The 18,126-nt window shown below is 38.6% G+C and overlaps 1 protein-coding gene across 6 annotated transcripts in view; it reads right to left on the bottom strand.

Annotated features, from left to right (window-relative positions):
* LOC142075123 (dymeclin) overlaps nt 1-18,126 on the bottom strand; it is a 222,816-nt gene that overhangs the window by 132,249 nt on the left and 72,441 nt on the right. For all 6 annotated transcript variants that reach the window (XM_075136150.1, XM_075136151.1, XM_075136155.1 and 3 more), the window contains one exon: nt 3,067-3,249. In XM_075136150.1, the coding sequence (XP_074992251.1) occupies nt 3,067-3,249 (183 nt within the window). The remainder of the gene's footprint in view (nt 1-3,066; nt 3,250-18,126) is intronic.

The following is an 18,126-nucleotide window of genomic DNA, read 5'->3' as shown; positions in this document are numbered from 1 at the left end:
GCTGATTTACTTCAGCATCCTGGCAACTGAATACAAAGGCTATCTTTGCTGAGCACACAAACAAGCTATGCATATGAGAAAATTACAGCAATTTCGTGGCAAGAGGATATTCTGGGAACAACAGCAGTTTGGATACTCAAGTATACTAAAGGTCTGGACTTAAAAATTTCCGTATTACTATAAACAAGATGTCCAAAGTTGAAGAATTTAACTAAAATTCCTTTGTTCCCACAATAACAGACTACAGGCTTCTGAATTATTGTTTATTAAAAACGCCTTAACTTAGGAAAGCTCTGCCGTATAAAACAGCGTGACAATACTACTACTGCTGCACAGTGATTTGTGGACAGAAGGGATTTTTAAGGAGAGGAAGAAAAGACTCAGAAGGATAAAGGAAAAAAAAACAATGCAAATTTCAAACCCTGCTTTTTTACAAGTCATTTTACAAGCAAGTGGTATTACGATAGCCGGCATGCTAGGCAGCAACAATTGCACTTCATCCAAATCTTCCTTCTTCCTCAAATCCCAAAAGATTTCTCAGATATTATAGACTGCATCACCACGGAAAACAGTGACAACAGTGTCACCACATGTGTGCCCATGGGAAGCAACCGTGAGCCAACACAAATTTGGCTCTTAAATGAGTATTCCCATGGTTTCCTACCAAGCTTTTCCACTCTTCTGGAGAAATCTCTATACTGGTAGGGACTGATCACACAAACAGTCCCTACACCCACCGAGATGTGGGTGTCTCGCTTTCCCCTTTCTTTTTAGCCTGTATTCTTAGCAAAGTTTCAAAATAGCTTTCAGTATGGAAGAACGTGATAGTTGTCACTTATTTTGAACATCATCTCCACCCTCTTTGGAAGGAAAAAGTGCTTGGAAGACCTGCAGGAGCCCCACAGGAGCCCTGGCTCCCACTGGGTTTCTGGGGACCCGTCGGAGACGGCGTGCCGGGGAGCCGCTGCTTCTCTTGGCCTGGGCGAGGGGCGACGGCTCCAGCCATTCAGCTGAACTCAGCAGGCGGCACTGGAGCAAACGCTTCTCCTTTCTGCAGGAGTCGGGAGGCACTGCCACACACGCGGAGGCGAGACACAGCCCATCGGCGACGGAAACCCTGCCGCTCCCCAAAACGACGTACCAACAGGCAGAGGAGAGACCGAAGCCTGGTTTTTCTGAACTACCGTTTCTGCTCCCACGCCCCCTTCAATCACTGATCGTGATTATGGACCGATTGGTTTAAAAACGTCACGCTTCAGGCGGGTGTTTCTCTTTACTAGGGAAAATTTGGGTGTAGACAGCAAAATCAGATCAATTCAATACGCTCTATTAAGCGGCAACCTGATGCCACAGTTCCTTAGCTGAGGAGTGTCCACTGACTTTCAAGCTTCACTTCTGTGGATGTTTAAACTGTGCCACTTATATTTATAGCACTTCACTGTTAGTTTTATTAAAGAATATTTAAAAAACTGTAAAAAAAAAAAATCTAAACAGTATTAAAGAAACTTATCAGCAACAGCAGCATATCCTGTGTTATTCTACAGAACATTAAACTGACCAACAGAAAAATTAAACTATTCTAGACCATGTAGAATAAAGAAAACTATCCTGAATTTTATTAGTTCTGTCCCAATTAAATTATATAAATTACTTCAACAAAAAGGCCAGTTTTCATTTTATAGTCACATACTATAGATCATTATGGCAGTAACCAGCCTTTCTTTTTCGTATCATTCTCCTCTTACCAGCCCCTCAGAATGTTCACAGGAATCAAATCTAAGCTCAGATTTAAACTCAGTTATATGAATATTGCCAGTGGAAACAAGTTTACGGGAAACAATAAGTCATTCTATAAAGTACACATCTAGAGAAAATATGGTTTTTCATGCTACTTTTGATATAGAATAAGTTCTTTTAAAATTTTATGATGATACATGTGTAACGGTTTTCAATGAAACACATTAATAGTTATTGATGACATTAAACAAAGTTAACCAAAATAGAGCATTCGCAAGTTCTCAGTTAAGTTTAAAAAACCCCCAAAACTGTATCAAGAATTTGATCTCAATTGCCAGTAAACAGTATCCAATAAATCAAAGGGGCACATTAGGACACTAAGAATTCTTGAGAACAACCCTCCATCCTAATATCCAAAAAAAATTTCCTAGGTGAAGGTAAAATGAATTTACAGCTCAACCTGCTAAAAACGTAATGGTTAAAGGAATATAAAAACTCCCTCCAAATAAAGTGAATAACTTGGGGTATTGATGTGGCTTCACAGGTTATCATGCAGCTGCTGAGCGGTGCCAAGTAGTTCTGTGCATGCTGCAACCTGCATAAAGCCAACGAAAGGTAAAACTCAACGGCTAAAACTGGACGAGATTTAAGTGTATGGATGAAGTATATATGAAAACAAGCACGCTGCCTGCAAGCTGAGCTATCTAGATAGTCCAAGCTGTGTTAGGGCATTACTGTGTCCCAAGCAAGACCGCTGAGCAGGGCACTGTCAGTACAGCACTGCACCTGCAGTTACCTGATATACGGACTGGAACCAGCCTTCTCAAAAACCAGGCAAGCACTGAAACAACTCTGAAACTTTCCTTGTATACAGGTCTCATGAAAGTGTTTACATTAACCAGCTTCTCCTCATATTTGCAATACAAGAATACAGTTAGCAAATCAAATTGCTTGTCTTAGCTCCAAGGAACATGATTGCAGCTAAACAGAATTTCCAAAGTGCTACAAAGTTTTAGGGGACTCCTGCAGACTCTTGGGTAACCGACCTACTTATAGGTCAGTTTTATTTATATTTTATGAAATGATGAAGCTTTCTAAAATTTATCAAGTCTGAAGGAAAGATTATCCTTCTCCCCCTGCCCCTTCAATTAAGTTCCAGCAGCTGAGGAACTCCACCACAAAACTCCCACAAGAAAATGTACTATTACTGCTCTTCCACAGGCTGGCCGGAGGGAAAACAAGTTTTGGAAAGAGAACCTCTAAGTAGTCGCAGCAACTTAACATTTCATTTTCAACAGTTCATGCTTAGAAGTAAGAACAGATACAAACCTTGCGTGTTCTTGAAGGACATAATAGCTTGCCTGTAGGGATTCGGCGTATCTGGAGCGTCGGTCAGATTAGCCAAGACCAGCAGAAGCAGCAGACTCTGGTTAGCAAGAGGGGAACACTGCTCCACCTGCGGCGTTGGTTTACTCCCTACCCCGCCTAGCGTGAAGACCGTCCACAGGCCAGCTAGAGAGAAAAGGCAAAAAATATTATGTTTGTTCACTTTTTTATCTTTTCACTAGAGGAAAAGATAGCATCTGACACACAGGTAGGGAGAAGAGGGAAAAACAATTCACCCCGGGTCTGGCTACTTGATTTCTCAAAATGAAATTTCAGGAGTCACACAGCAGTAGGCATGGAGAGGTGAGAATTGAAAGATTACTGGAAATTCAAGAAAATTAAGTCATAGGAATATATGAAAAGGAAATTAGAAGAGGTGAAACAAAAGCATGTGTTTGAAGGAGAGAACCTTAAACACAGAGCAGATACCAGCTGAAGGATTCATGCAGTAATGCTAATCATGCTAGCATATTAAGACAGGAAAAGGAGCTTGTATGTTGCCTTTTTAATAAAACCGCCTTGGTCCATCATGCAGCATTTTTCTCATGTATTCTATTTTTAATAAACTCAGCATTTTTTAGGCAAAACACAGTAACAAAAACTAATACTGCTTAAACTAGAATCTCCACATTGAGAGTCCTGTAGAGATCATCATCATTGCTCATTATTGTGGGTAGACAACATAGTAGAAAATAATAAACTTCTTGGAAAAAAAGACAGGATCAACAGCAATTCAAATTTAAATTTTAAGGTATTATTAAACTCAGCCTCATATTTTTGCATTCCTACAGAAGATGAAACAACTTGAAAAAGCACTCCAGTTGGAAATACTTACACTGCTCTGAAATTCCTTTTTAAGAGATTGCATGTAAGATGTCAAGGTATGGAAGCACAAACTGTTTACAATAATTAGAAGTTAAAAAGAAATAAAAGTTTGACGTGACAAATCACTATTGATGTTGTCGAAAAAACAGACTGACTGATTCCTCTTGGGTAAGCAAGTTTTTGTTGTCTCACAACTGCCTCGAAAATACACATGTAACAAAGCACCAAAACTTCATTCATTTTAGACCCGCAAAAATTTATTAGGTACAAAAATGTAAATAGCTCACCCTTCCACACCAACTCTCAGTCCTTTGCTCACTAACTATAGTAAGAATGCATGTTAGAATACCCTCCCCTTTATGTAGGTGCATATATATAGTGCATGTATAGCTCCAGTATAAAGGCTGCACCTGAAGGCTGCTCATTAAAACTCTCATTATCATACTGTTTAAACTTTGATGTTTGAGCCTGAAATGCAGAGTCATTTTCATACTTAATCCTTACAGCATTAAAAAAATTAACTCCAATACTAAACTCCTGCATTTGAAATTCCTGTTCCTAATTCCAGCAGTGTTGGTGAACCAAGTTGACCAGCTATGTGCCCAAATACCCATTAACAGGAGACTGCAAGGGGAAGGGGGCAGCAGGGGAGGATTAGAGAACTCCCCCCAGCAAGTCCATAAATCCTTATTTCCTTGCCAGCACTCATGAGACTGTATTACACTGGGGAGAAAAGAAGAAAAGCACCAGAGCTGAAGCAGAGACGCTGCAGACTCAGCATTACTGGGGAAAAAATCAGGGGAAAGGATGAAAGTTGCCCCCCATGGCTAAGGTGACCCATGACAACTGCAGTGTCACTGGGCCTCCACCTTTATCACATCTGGGCTCCTGGTACATTCCCAGGTGATAAGAAGCAGCCCCTCCCAATCACATTGGATTATATTCATCCCCAAATGCCTGCTTAGCACTTAATTTTTTTGAGCTTGTCTTGAAATTTTATGGCAGCGACTGAGCCATCAAATTATTCATTTAAGAGGTCAAAGTCTTGAATTATACAGCATTGCAGTAAGAAATAATCTCGACTTTAAAAAGACCCCCAAATTCTTATTTCCTTTTTTTATTAATGCCTAAATTAAAAATCAATTATAACACACTTCCTTAAAGAAGACAGAAAAATTAAGAAAGTTTGGTTTTCAATCTTCTGTGAGATTTAAGATGATCTTAAAAATTTAAGAATCTCTTTAGTCTGCGAGATTCAAGGTGCACAGGACAAAAACCTGTAAGTCACCTGAATGCGAAACATAAGTATAGTATAACCAATTAAAAGAATTTGAAGTACTCTTAACCCTACAAAATTTCAAACCAGCCAAAGAGTATTTTTCTTCAAATGTAATTATATAGTCAGATTTTGTAATATGTTCCCTTCATCAACACAATTGCAAGGCAATTACTGCCATGTCAAGGGCAAGGGAACTAATGCCATTCAGTGTTAAGCAACTTGAAGAAGTTCTTATAATAAAAAGCACTATAATTACAGCCTTCTTAGCAAAAATTTAATGTTACATTAATAATGCTTTATCACTGCGTTTTTGATCCACTGTCCTTAAATCAGAATGAAGCTGAATAAAAATGATGACCATGAAGTTAGCTTTTAAACTCACATGAGTTATTCAGACAGGCAACATGCAAAGAAATCCTTAAAAAAAAACTGAAATAAGTATATAGTTATCATTTCTTGTTAAATTAATTCAAATTCAGCACATTTCTTCTCTTAAAGTAAAAGTTTAGTGTAGGTCTCAGCTAAGCCAGCATTTTTAATTTTCTACCACCCCACCCTTCTGTGGCTGGCATCTGCCATTACTACACCTTTCCTCAGTAGTTAGGAAAAGAGGAATATGGCCAAAATACTGGTGAGTAAATTGAATCTTCCACCAGGGAGAATGAGGTAATTGTGTCCACGAGAAATCTGCACATTGATATATGACCCAAGTAACCTCCTGAAGTTGTGTCCCTTGTTGGTAGGTGTATTCCTCCAGAAAAGCAATCGTATGCCAATGGGTTCATAATATTCCTTTCAGTTCCAAAATGCAATGTCAAATTAGGCGTAAAGTATTGGTTGGTGCTCCCAATGTACTCAAGAGACATTTCTAAGGAAAATATTGTTTCTAATCATTAACAGCTAATTAAAGTGCTAAACAGATAAAGAGGAGGACAGAGAGATAAGTAGCCAGTGTTTCTAGTTGTATTCTATATGTTCACAATATTTGAAATATCACTTTGCTACACCTGATTTTACATTTATGTAAATTTCAAAATTTTTAAGCTATATTTAAGTTTTTTAGCAAATGAAACAAAACAAAAGCAATGCTGCAACCCCTCAGAAGCTCTCCTCGCCATCTTCTTTTCAGATCTAAAGTTACAGTTAACAGAAAACTAAACACATGATGAATATACACTGATACAGAAAAAGCACCCAGAATCACACTTCAGATTCTGCTTCACTGGAGCATCACAGAGAAACAGAATAAAAGGAAGAAAATCTCATGTTTAAAATTCCCATTTAAGCCAATCGCACAGGCACAGGTAGCTGTAACCATACTAGTGCTGCCTGGCATCATTAAAAGCATGGAATAAAATTTGCCTAGACACTTTAACATATAGTGCTTGGATTTCTTTCACATTTAAATTTCACTTTAAATTTCATTTACTCTTATTCTCTTGTCATTTTAGTATATATCCCAAGGGAAACACAAATTACAGAAGTTTTCTTAAAGCTTTCTATATCTCTGGGCAGTGGCAAAGATGAGCTACAATGAGAATTATAAAAAAATTGTAAAACTAAACAACTGAACTGTGAAAAGGATGAAGGGGGCAGATTGCCTGCAATAGCATCATGACCCAAAGTGCTTCTGAAGCTCTAGAAACTCTTGAAAAAGCTCTATATTACCAAATATTACCTTTCTGGTGCTAATTATAAGTGATGAAGTTAATAATCCTTAACCCTAAAACAGTCTCTTCAACATTTATGTATTTGAATCACTTATTCCTTCTATAGAATTTACTGTTTTCTACAAAATACTTGTAATCTATTTTTAATTGCAGTTCTTTAATATGACTGTTTCTTGACTTAATTCCACATGGAACCACATCACTAGAACTTTTGTCAATTAGAGAAATATTAAAATTTTGCCAATTATTTCTGGCAAATACAGAGATACTTTGAGAAGGAACAGACTGCTTTTACCTTTAAAACAGAATGAGAAGATCCATTTTTTCCTTCTCTTCCACAAAACTACCCATCACAGCTTCTTTTTTCCCTATTCATACAATTCTATGTAAGGCACAGCGAGGAAAGCAGGTCTTGCTTAAGAGCAAGATACCATTTTTTGCAATAGAGAATCTAAGGTCTGCTGTAAGATGGCTGGAAACACTGTTCATAGCCATGAAAACAAACCCAGGATTTTAATCTAGTTTGACAGTCTGGAACAACACTTAATGGCAAAATGAAGTTACGACACATTCATCAAAAAAGAAATTTCTTTCACCAGGCTGTTATTTAATGTAAACACAATTCTGCAGAAATCTCAGCCTAATGCTCCGCTCTCTCTTACACAACAAGAAGATACAAATAAGGTTCATGTTTGTACCTACTTGGAGAACAGTTTAAATGCACTTATTTACTTTCACGTGACTAAGGAAAATTTTAAGAGCTTGATTTTAAAGACGTTTTAAAACCAAAAGGTAGGAGGGCAGAGGGTACTTTACAAATTTCCTTATTATAAAGCATTGGAATGTATAGCCAACTGAACTTCTAGCACTGCATACCATTATTTCAAGTTAGTATATCAAAAAACTGATATATAATTGATTTGTGAGCTTTCTTAGGATATTTATTAAACTAGTTGTAATTCTTCCACAAAACATGTCTTACTCACTTTCCAACCTTCAGTGTAAAGGCTTAGAAGATAAATACTCTGAGCTCTCTCTCTGGAAAGAGCATTAAATTAACGCAGAGGAAATTGGTGTTACTTATTTCAAAGTATCTTTCTGGGAAAAGGAGAATTTTTTTATTTTTTATTTAGTAACAATTGCAAAATACAATCATATTAATAATTGAACTTCATCAATGTCCTGGTTGAGGAGAACGGGTGAGAATAGCCAATGAACTGAATTGTATGATGTTAATTGCTATATAATGTCGCTAATTGTGATTGTATATTATATAATTGTATTTTATTATTATTACATAATTGTTATTATCACTACTATGGTTGCTATATGCCATATCAATGGTATCACAGTAAGAATCACCCCAAATTAACGAAGAATGAATTTTGATGAAACTGAGCAAAGTGCAGCGATGATAGAACCAGACAAGCGCAGTGGTGATGGAACCGGAACTGGCTTCAGGATGCAACAATCCAACACCACACACCACCCCTCCTGCCCTGACGGACTGTTATGACAGATGGAGCCCAAAGTCAAGGACTAAATGAACTCAACAGACATTTTAGAGGGATGACCCATAGACTAAGGGAATGATATCTGTGTGCATATATCAAAAGACAGGAAAAGTGGTGGTGATTAATTGGGATGTATTGGAAAGTGTGGGACCTGGGCACGACGTAAATGGCATAGAATAAGGGGTGGATACTATCTGGTTTCAGCTGGGATAGAGTTAATTTTCTTCCTAGTAGCTGGCATAGTACTGTATTTTGGGTTTAGGATGAGAATAATGTCGATGACACACTGATGTTTTAGTTGTTGCTGAGCAGTGCTTACACTAAGTGAAGGACATTTCAGCTTCTCATACTGCCCTGCCAGCAAGGAGGCTGGAGGTGCACAAGAAGCTGGGAGAGGACACAGCCAGGAGAGCTGACCCAAACTGGCCAAAGGGATATTTCATACCATATGATGTCATGCTGAACAAAAAACCTAGGGGGAGTTGGCAGGGAACTGGCTGGGCATTGGCGAGCAATTGCATTGTGCATCACTTGTTTTGTATATTCTTCTATCATTATTATTATTTCCCCTTCCTTTTCTGTCCTATTAAATTGCCTTTATCTCAACCCACAAGTTTTACCTTTTTTCCGATTCCCGCCCCCATCCCACTGCGGGAGGAGTGAGCGAACGGCTGTGTGGTGCTTAGTTGCCAGCTGGGGTTAAACCACAATAATCAAGTTTTCCTTTGAATGACCTATCCTTCATTAAGTTTAAACATCGGCATTAAATTTCAATTAATGCTAGCATAGCCTTGTTGAGTATGCTCGTTTCTCTCATCACTGGAACTGGTAACAGCAGATCCTTTCCTCGTTCCCTCACACACACAACCCACATCCTATCACACCATCATTAGCATCCTGCCAATGAGTTTTATTGCTTTTGAAACTATTTTGCAGAGTGCACCAGACTGAGGTGCAGGCACGGGCTGCTTTCGAGACTGAAAAGGAAGAAGTAAGAGTTTTGGTAGACATGAAGATCTTCTTGATCTCTTGCTGTCATTTTAACATTTCCAAAACAAAAATCCTGCTCTCTTGTTGCAAAAATAGAACGAACACAAGTAGATGAGGCTAGGAAAGTCGGTTAAAAAAGCGTTAAATATCAGAAAGAAAAAACCACCACAAAAAAACCACCAAACAGAACAGATCTAACTTATGCTTCAGTAATCTGTGCAAATAAGTCCTAGCTCCACACCCTGCTTTCCTATTTATGAAACTTGCAGCATCCAGAAGATTGTTCAATGCTGCAACAACATCTAAGGCAGCAGTAAATATAGATTATGAAGAACTAAAGCAAAAGTGATTTTCATTGCATCTAATTGATACCATCATGCACTTCCTCCACCAAAACCAGTGAATACCGTATTATTCAAAAACATCACAATTACTATTTCATTCTTATTACATTCAAGCAGCAGCTTTGGGAACTTGAGGGTTGGGTTTTTTTATTTAATGCTTATTATGTGTGTCACATTTCTTAAGTCAATTCAATGGTTCTCACATTGTGGTCTGATGAACACTTTCTGGTGGCCCATGGAGAGCTGGCAGTTCATGTTGTGCTGGCTCTTGTCCTTGTTTCCAGCTGCTACATTGTGTTAGAAGAAAGCTAAAAATACATAAATACTTTCCTACGATTACTTTTCCATGTAAGCAATTTCTCAAGTTGCCACGGGGATGTTATGTGATAATGAATGGGAGAGGAAAAAGTGGTCCATGGAATCATAAATGGGAGAGGCGGGATCAGTGAGGCAACTGCTATATCAAGATGCAGTTCACATAATGTCTCAAGTCAAAGTAATTTCATACTTTATAAGCACGTCTTTAACATCTCAGGTCTTTATTTAAGCAACTTAAAACTGCTAATTTTTAGGAGGAGGACCGGGTATACTTGCTTAAAAGACTATAAAAACAGCAGCTACGTTAGTTTTAGGAAAGTCCCATTGCAAGTTTTTGGAAGATTCATTACAGCAAGAAACGAGCAAAGATGAAATATAGGAAATAAGGAATAATTTTTATGTGGTTAATGAACTTGCATGTTAAGTATTACATCCTCAAGCAACGTTAAATTTATGAAGAGCATAAACAGTGATGTATACACAAACTACAACCTCTGACTGAAAAAGTGGATCTGATTACACTGTAGATTTTTTAGGTAGGGGAATTATAAAACTCAGAAGCGTAAAAATGGCTGTCCTAAATATTGCAGTAGTTTTTGCAGCTGACACAAGTTCTTATAAACGATAGATTTTTGCAACATTATATCTGACATGGTAATACAAATAATAAAAGTAACAATCTTTAATTTTCAGCAATATTTTTCATGCTCTCCACTGTCTGCCATGAGACTAACAGAATTAACCCAAGCTAGCTTGCGACAAAGAAGGAAAGATGTTTTAAAAACAACTACAAATGAATAGTTTCTGGGCGACACACAGTCTAGCAAAATAAATTCACATTTTAAATACTGGTAGGCTAGCTGGTTTCCAAGTCATCAGCAGGCTACAGCAAGAATTCACACGTGGGAGATACTAAATTTAAAAGCTTGTGTGCAGTGCTGTAAGCATTTTGAGAGAACAGCTATATACCAGTCCATCTCGACTCCATTTACTGTTTGGAATATAGGAATGGTAAAAGAATTTATATGAGACTAAATGCACGATCAGTTGAAACGGCACATCTAGGCTTAAAGTCCTATCAAGCTACCACTTAGTCCTAGATCCAAAGTGCTGTGCAAAGCCAAAGACACACGTCTCAACAATTTGCATAGTGGATTGCCATGGGCTTTATTTCTGGTGCTTTATTACACTTTATTTTCAGCATTTAATTCCTAAATACAATAGAAAAGTGCTGCATTTCTATAGAAAGATTAAAAGCATGTTTTAGATGACATTTTTGAAATGTATTTAAAAACCATTCTAGAAGACATGTTTTAAAACCAAGTTATTTCCTTCTCATCAAATCAGTGTAACAGAACCACTAAGACTGGCTCATTAAAATATATGACTGAGTACGACTTATTTGTTTGAGGGTTTTCACACCTAATAATACTAATCTAAAGGAGACAAGTATTTCATCCTACTTGCCAATAACAGCAGAAGATAGTAATTTCTGTGAAGCCAAGCTCTGCAACATACATTCTGCTGCCTGCCCTGCTCCTGATCACAGCCTCTCCAGGAATAGCCCAGTTTGTGTGTGTATATCTGTATTTTTAAAATGCACCCCAGGCACCTGATTTTTGCCTGTCCCCATTGCTCCCAGCAATGCTGCAGCAGAACGGGAAAGCTGTGGGGAACGGCTGAGCTATAGGAGCCGCCGGAAAAAAGACAGCCCAGCAGATCTCCACATAAACTCTCCGAAAGCCGCAGCACCGAGAAGCACCAACGTGTCCGAGGAGGCCGGGGCCGTGATGTCATTAACACATTCTGGAAGCAGTTTTTCAGGAAATGAATCATGGAAGCAAGTGAAATGCGAAGACCTATTAGGTAACCATGTTCATCCCCTACCCATGCAACAGTGTTCGCTCCAGTACATTTTGTTATTCTATCCAGTCTAATTTTAAGGGACTAGTAATGGAGCTTGAGCCACATCCTTTGGGAAGAGTGTTCCATAATCTAATAAACCTCATGTTAAGATTTTTTTCCTAATATTCAGCCTAAGCATTACTTTGTTCAACTTCATCTACTTATTCCTATAAGTGGTTCTATGTAATACCATAAAAATTCTCTTCCCCAGTTCAGTGTTTATAGCCTTTAAATAAAAGGCACAGTCATGTCTCCTTTGTTGCCTAGCCAAACTGTATACACGGATTTTTCTTTCCTTTCTTTGAAAGTCTTTTCCACTTTGTTTCCTGTGATTAATCCCAGCTCCAACACTCTGCGTGACCTCTCAAACATCACTGCACTGAAAAAGATTACAAATACTAAACTGCGTAGATTTAGTATAACGAACAAGCATATTCCTCAATTCACTGCAAAAATAGCATTTATTTCATTTTAAACTATTTATCCTCTTTTTTATCTCTAGATCTCAGGAGATCTCTTACTGTGACACCTAAAATGATATAGGCTGCTTTCAGGGCAGGAGCCCCATCTTTGCCATTAGATTGCCTAACTCTTTTTTGGTTTGAACTTCAAAATAAGACAACCACCTTTTCCCAGGAGTTCGAAGCTCAGTTACAGAGCTGCATTCCCATGAAGCTTTTGACACCAGGGCTATATCAGGAATGTATAAAGACACTGAAAAAAAAACCCCTATTTCATCTGAAAAACTACAGAAACATTTATAAACAAAGTCAACACCTTTAAACTGTCTCAATGAAGTTATACACTTAAGATTTCCAGATGGGGTCTACTTCTCTCACGTTCACATAGATGCTGAAGAATGGGATAGCTTTGTTATCTGGAAACCTCTGAATTCATTTTTGATAATCTGTAACACGAACCTGAGTAGTAGACATCCCTGGTGACAGACACCTTGAAGAATTAAGTAAAGCAAATTACATACCACATTCCCGAATCAAAAGGCTATGAAGTTGCCAAATAAAGCTGGAAATAACTCTAATAAACCATTAATTCACTTAAAGAAATATATTAAAAAAAAACTATAGAAAGGGAACATCTTAAACAAGGAAGGAAATCTTCACATTTTTATTAGCTCTACTCCCGGCCCATTGCTGGAAACACCTATTTCAACTCCTCTGGACACAAGCAATACAATTTCTGAGATGGAACAATATTTCTGCTGCAAATTTGAAGACTGTCCAGTACAACTGAAGCTGCAAATGTGACCACAATATTTTAAAAAAAAAGTTTTATGGTATTATATAAGAACACAATACCACAGTATTATGACTACTTGAAACCTGGGAAACTAAGTGCAAGCTAGAAAAGAGGAGGGTGAGAGGGAGGAAAACGTATGAGAAATGTGGGAAAAACAGCAATCCACCCAGTGTTGGATTCAATTTTACAACAACTGTCTGACTCAATCAGCTATCAGCCTTGGAACAGCAAACCTCAAGCCAACAACAAACTCACATAGTGAGACATTAAAAAGGAGTTGTTGGGTGTTGGGGTTTTGGGGCTTTTTTTGGTTTGGGTTTTTTTGGTAGGTTTTTTTTTTGAAGGGGGGAGTGGGTTTGGTTGGGTTTTGTTCTTTTTTTTTTTCTCATTGTTTTGGGGGATTTTGTTTGTTTTTTTTTTTTAAAGTAGAAAACTCCTCTGGCTTTTGCCCAGGGTACTGTCCCGGTACTTTATTGTTGTGGTCAGAATGGGAGGGAGCACAGTGAATGTGTATAATCCCACTGACAGTGGGATTTTCAGTAACATTTTTTGTCAACTCAATCAGACAAAATTGGGGATGGAAGCAAACATGGAAACATGTTCAAAAATATCTTGGCAAAGTGAGAGCAACATTTATTTGCAGCATTGATTTTGACAACAAAATGATCAAGCTAGTCCACTGAAGAAAAACACTACCAGGACCAAACCGATGGCTCAAAGAAACCAGATGAAGAGGATGGAAACAACAGAAGTATTAAAAGTTGAGTAGATAGGAAGAAATAATTTTTCAGAGCATAAGATCACAGGATGATTCAGGCTGGAAGGGACCTCAGGAGGTCTTTGGCCCAACCTCCTGCTCCAAGCAGGGGCAGCTATGGAGTCATCCCAGGTTGCTCAGGGTTCATCCAGCTGAGTCTTGGAAACCCAGGATGCTCCCTGGGCAGCCTGCTCCACTGCTCGACTGTCCTCACGGTCCTCACACAGAAATGTTTCCATAGGATTCCAGAATCTCTTATTTTCTTTTCAAACTAATTCTTCATTTATAAAATGGAAAAAAAAATTCCCTTCCAATCCTACACATTTTAAACAGGATTAAGGGAGAAGGAAGACAAGCAACAAAAAGTTTTCAGAAGTACAAAAATAAATTTTTCAAGAAAAATGAGACGTAGTGACACTGATATCTGATCTTATAATTTCACATTCATTCCTCCCTCTAGCTTCAACAGATTTAAAGTCAGGTGGGGAAATGATTTTAAGACATGTACATGCTCAAAGAGGAGGTATTTTGAATGAAGGAACACCTTTAAACCTAGTGCTGGCACATGCAAACACTTAAACGAAATACTAGCTTTCCTTACCTATATCAAAGTTACTTTTAACTAATACAAAACCAGCAAGTCAAACACTTGTCAGCTGTACTTGCCAGCCATTGTTTCTTTTGCAATGAAGTCGCTAGGTACTTATCAGCAATCTGAGCTACACCTAACTCTGCGCAAGGCATTGTAATATGCATATAGGGAAAGCATGCATCTGTTTTAAGAGTCTGTAATAGAGAATAGAAGGAAAAATATAAACCCTGAAAGAAAGGTATAGAGAACAAAACAGGTGAAGAAGGTAATTACGTTTCGTATACTACATAATAGTTAAGAATGATTGAGGAATGTACAGTGTAATCCATCAAGGTGAATTTATGATACTGGTCCAGCTCTAAACAGCTTGAATATTTTGACAAAGACAGTAGTCAGAGTAATGCGTGGTGATTCTTGGGAAAAAATCCACAACGATCACACTCACACTACCCTAGACAATAACGCCTATGCAGCCACATCAACGGTGGGCAGAGAAACGATTTACTAGGAGAAGTGATCAGTATTGTAAGTTTGGAGATGGTGTAATGTTAAGACAGTATTCTGAATGTAACAGAACTCTGGAAAAATTAGAAGTGAGAAGTCTTTCAAGGGTCAGGTGTCCAAAAGTGCTCCACACACCACATACAGACATTTCCAGGAGAAACTATCTCCCATTTATGCACTGCAGAAGAGGTTTTTAGATCTTCAGGCGATGATCTTGGTAGAACATGAAGTACGAACCATAAGAACGACTGGAGCTGCTGACTGCCAGACATTTCTGGAAGTCTGATTGCAATTTACTGGAGAGTTGCAGCCAGAAGTTTTTAAATAGCTCCTAGCATACTGCAGAATACTCTCCGGATTTATTCTGATAACCTTTGTCCTCAAATTATTTTTGCTTTACTGTGCACTCAGAGAATTGCAAGTATTTGTTATCACAAATTTATGCACACCTTGATTAACCTCCCTTTCAGAGAGAGGGAAGAGAAACCTTTTAAAACCCACTTAACAGAACAGGGCTGCCAGCATGAATTTTCCTCTCCATAGCAAAAAGGCCAAATATTAGTTTAATGGTTTTTTTTCCCCACGTGGATAGATATATTTTGGGTTTTATGTATGTATGTATAAATGGTATTTTATATAATCATAACATTTATTTATAAAAATTATAAAATATAATCTATTTCTATAAATTATCAAATATATTATATCAACTATAAACATATAAATAAGGCAGAATCATGAAGCACTCATCATTTATAAATACACATTTGTAACGCATGCATTAAGTGCAAATTTTCTCTAAGTACAAGGGCTTCTCCTATGGGCAATTTGCTGCTATTCCATGCAAACGGGCTCTGCTGCACTTCAAACACAACGTAAGACCTAACTTAAAAATGTGGTGCTCAGTTACCAAAACAAGTGGTAATAAAAGTTTGTAACACTTTCTCATTCTTCTCCTACTGCAACGTCGATCTGTTCCAATCATGAACCACAAGACTGAACACAAGCGACACAGATGTTCACAATTTCAGGCAACTGCAAAAATCATGGTTGTCCACGCTGTGCCTCGGTTCCCTTCTCTTGTTTGTGCAGACGATACCAAAACACTTACTCATGGGCACCCATCTTTTCTATGCCTTAGATGATCCTATCATAAATGAGAGCACTCAAATTTTCCTTTTTACCATCAATCTTTATTTCCTGGATTCCAGTATTATTTTAAAATAATGCTAATCGGGGTATCGCTATTAATGAATGCTTTTGAAGCAGCACCCTCAGAACTTCATCCCTACATAGAGGGAGAAGGGGGAAGAAGAAATTCAGACTGCCATTGACAGAAGTGACCAGTAATGTTGCTAGACCGATCAAGGCATCCAACAACTGACTTCTCCAGAGCAGTTAGAATTTTATATCACTTAGCAAGTTTAACACACTGCTCCTGTTGACTTGTTGTGACTTCAGGCACTCAATTCAAAATGAACCCATTTCTTAGGTGAGACATGAGAATATGAGCGAGTGGCTCCCGGGAAAGTCTCCCTCTAAAATGATCTGCCTAACGTCCTAACAAAAAAAAGAAAAAAAAGAAAAAAAAGAAAAAAAAGAAAAAAAAGAAAAAAGAAAAATCAAAGAGGCAAATTTTTCTGGACTCAGTTGCCTAAAACACAAGATAATTTTCATCTTTCTGTTCCCTTACTTGTTGAACATATGCAGCTCAGTTTCCATGGCAAGTATCACGACAAGACATATCCCAATTCCATGACAAGACATATCTCTTGTTGGAGGACTTCAGAGCTCATTCTTGCCACCACTCAAGGGGTCAAATCCAGACTTAAGTTCAAGTCCAGTATTCAGGAAACAACAAGGGTCAGGTTTACCATGGCAAAACTCAGCATTTCTCTATCTGTGTTTAACCCGGCAAGAACTAAGCAATTGCGATGGAGCAGGATGAGGTAAGGGGTGAATTCACTGCCTGAATCACAACCGGACTGATTAGCAGACCTGCTGGAGCTGGCTCTGCAAGGATGCAGCTCTCCTCCTGGTCCCGGTTTCCATGATTCCCTCCATCCCATCTCTGAATTACATCTCGAAACTAAACCTCAGCATCTTCTCCAACTGCTTCATGCCCTTCCTTCTACTGAAATAAATGCCCACTTGCTCCTTTCCCCAGCCTGCTGCACATATTCCAGATAAAGATCCCAGCCTCCTGTTTCTTTTCCCAAACAAAACTAAGAAGGAATAGCCAGCACAGCAAAGTCATTACAGATCTGCTGCTTCCCTGCTAGGTCTAATTTTCACTCCTCCAAACTTGTGAAGCACCTGAGCACTGGTACCTGCAGCAGTTCCAACCAGCTTCTCTACCAAAGCCTTCAAGAGAGCATTTAAAAGCAGGTAAATAAAACTCCAAATATAAGTACAGTTGGAAAACTCACTGCTACACAGTTTGGGAGTGCTCTGGCTGCCACCCATATTCCCGAGAAGACTTGCTCATGCTCCTTGGACCCCGCCACCTCTCCCTGATGCATACATGCAATGGGCATGTTGTTTTTAATCTGCCACAGCTTGTCCCTATTTTTGCCTTAAGCCGTAACATTTTGTAATGCAGTGAGGTAACTTCCTCCTCTACACTACCTGCTGTACCAAGGAAGAGAAAGTCCCCCAGTGTTAATTCTCTTGCTTGAAACCTGGTCCCCCAGCAACTGGATGAAGCAACTGCAGGGAAGGTCCCCCTCGCATCCTGGAACAGGCTCACAGACTTCACGAGGGGTGCCGCATCCCAAGCCTCGCTGGCATGATGCTCCGTGGAACACACTTCATGAAAACTCAATGTTCAGACAATCTTGCTGCCAGCTTTTCAACAAGTTTCTGCTCAACGTATGCAAACAGCAATTTTCAGGACCTTGTAACTTGGCCAGATTTAGCAAACTTTAAGAGGGATTGCAAATGGCACATCTTTGTCCACGGCTTCACTCCCCTAAGCCCCCCTTCCCAAATCTCAAGAGCCTGTTCCAAGGCATGAAGGCTCTAAAACTCCTCAATAAAACAGATGTA

This window comes from Calonectris borealis, chromosome W, assembly GCF_964195595.1.
Source record: "Calonectris borealis chromosome W, bCalBor7.hap1.2, whole genome shotgun sequence".
In the NCBI taxonomy this organism is placed as follows: Eukaryota; Metazoa; Chordata; class Aves; order Procellariiformes; family Procellariidae; genus Calonectris; species Calonectris borealis.
Note: the sequence above shows the minus strand (reverse complement) of the source record. Positions and strands in the feature narration are given on the sequence as shown.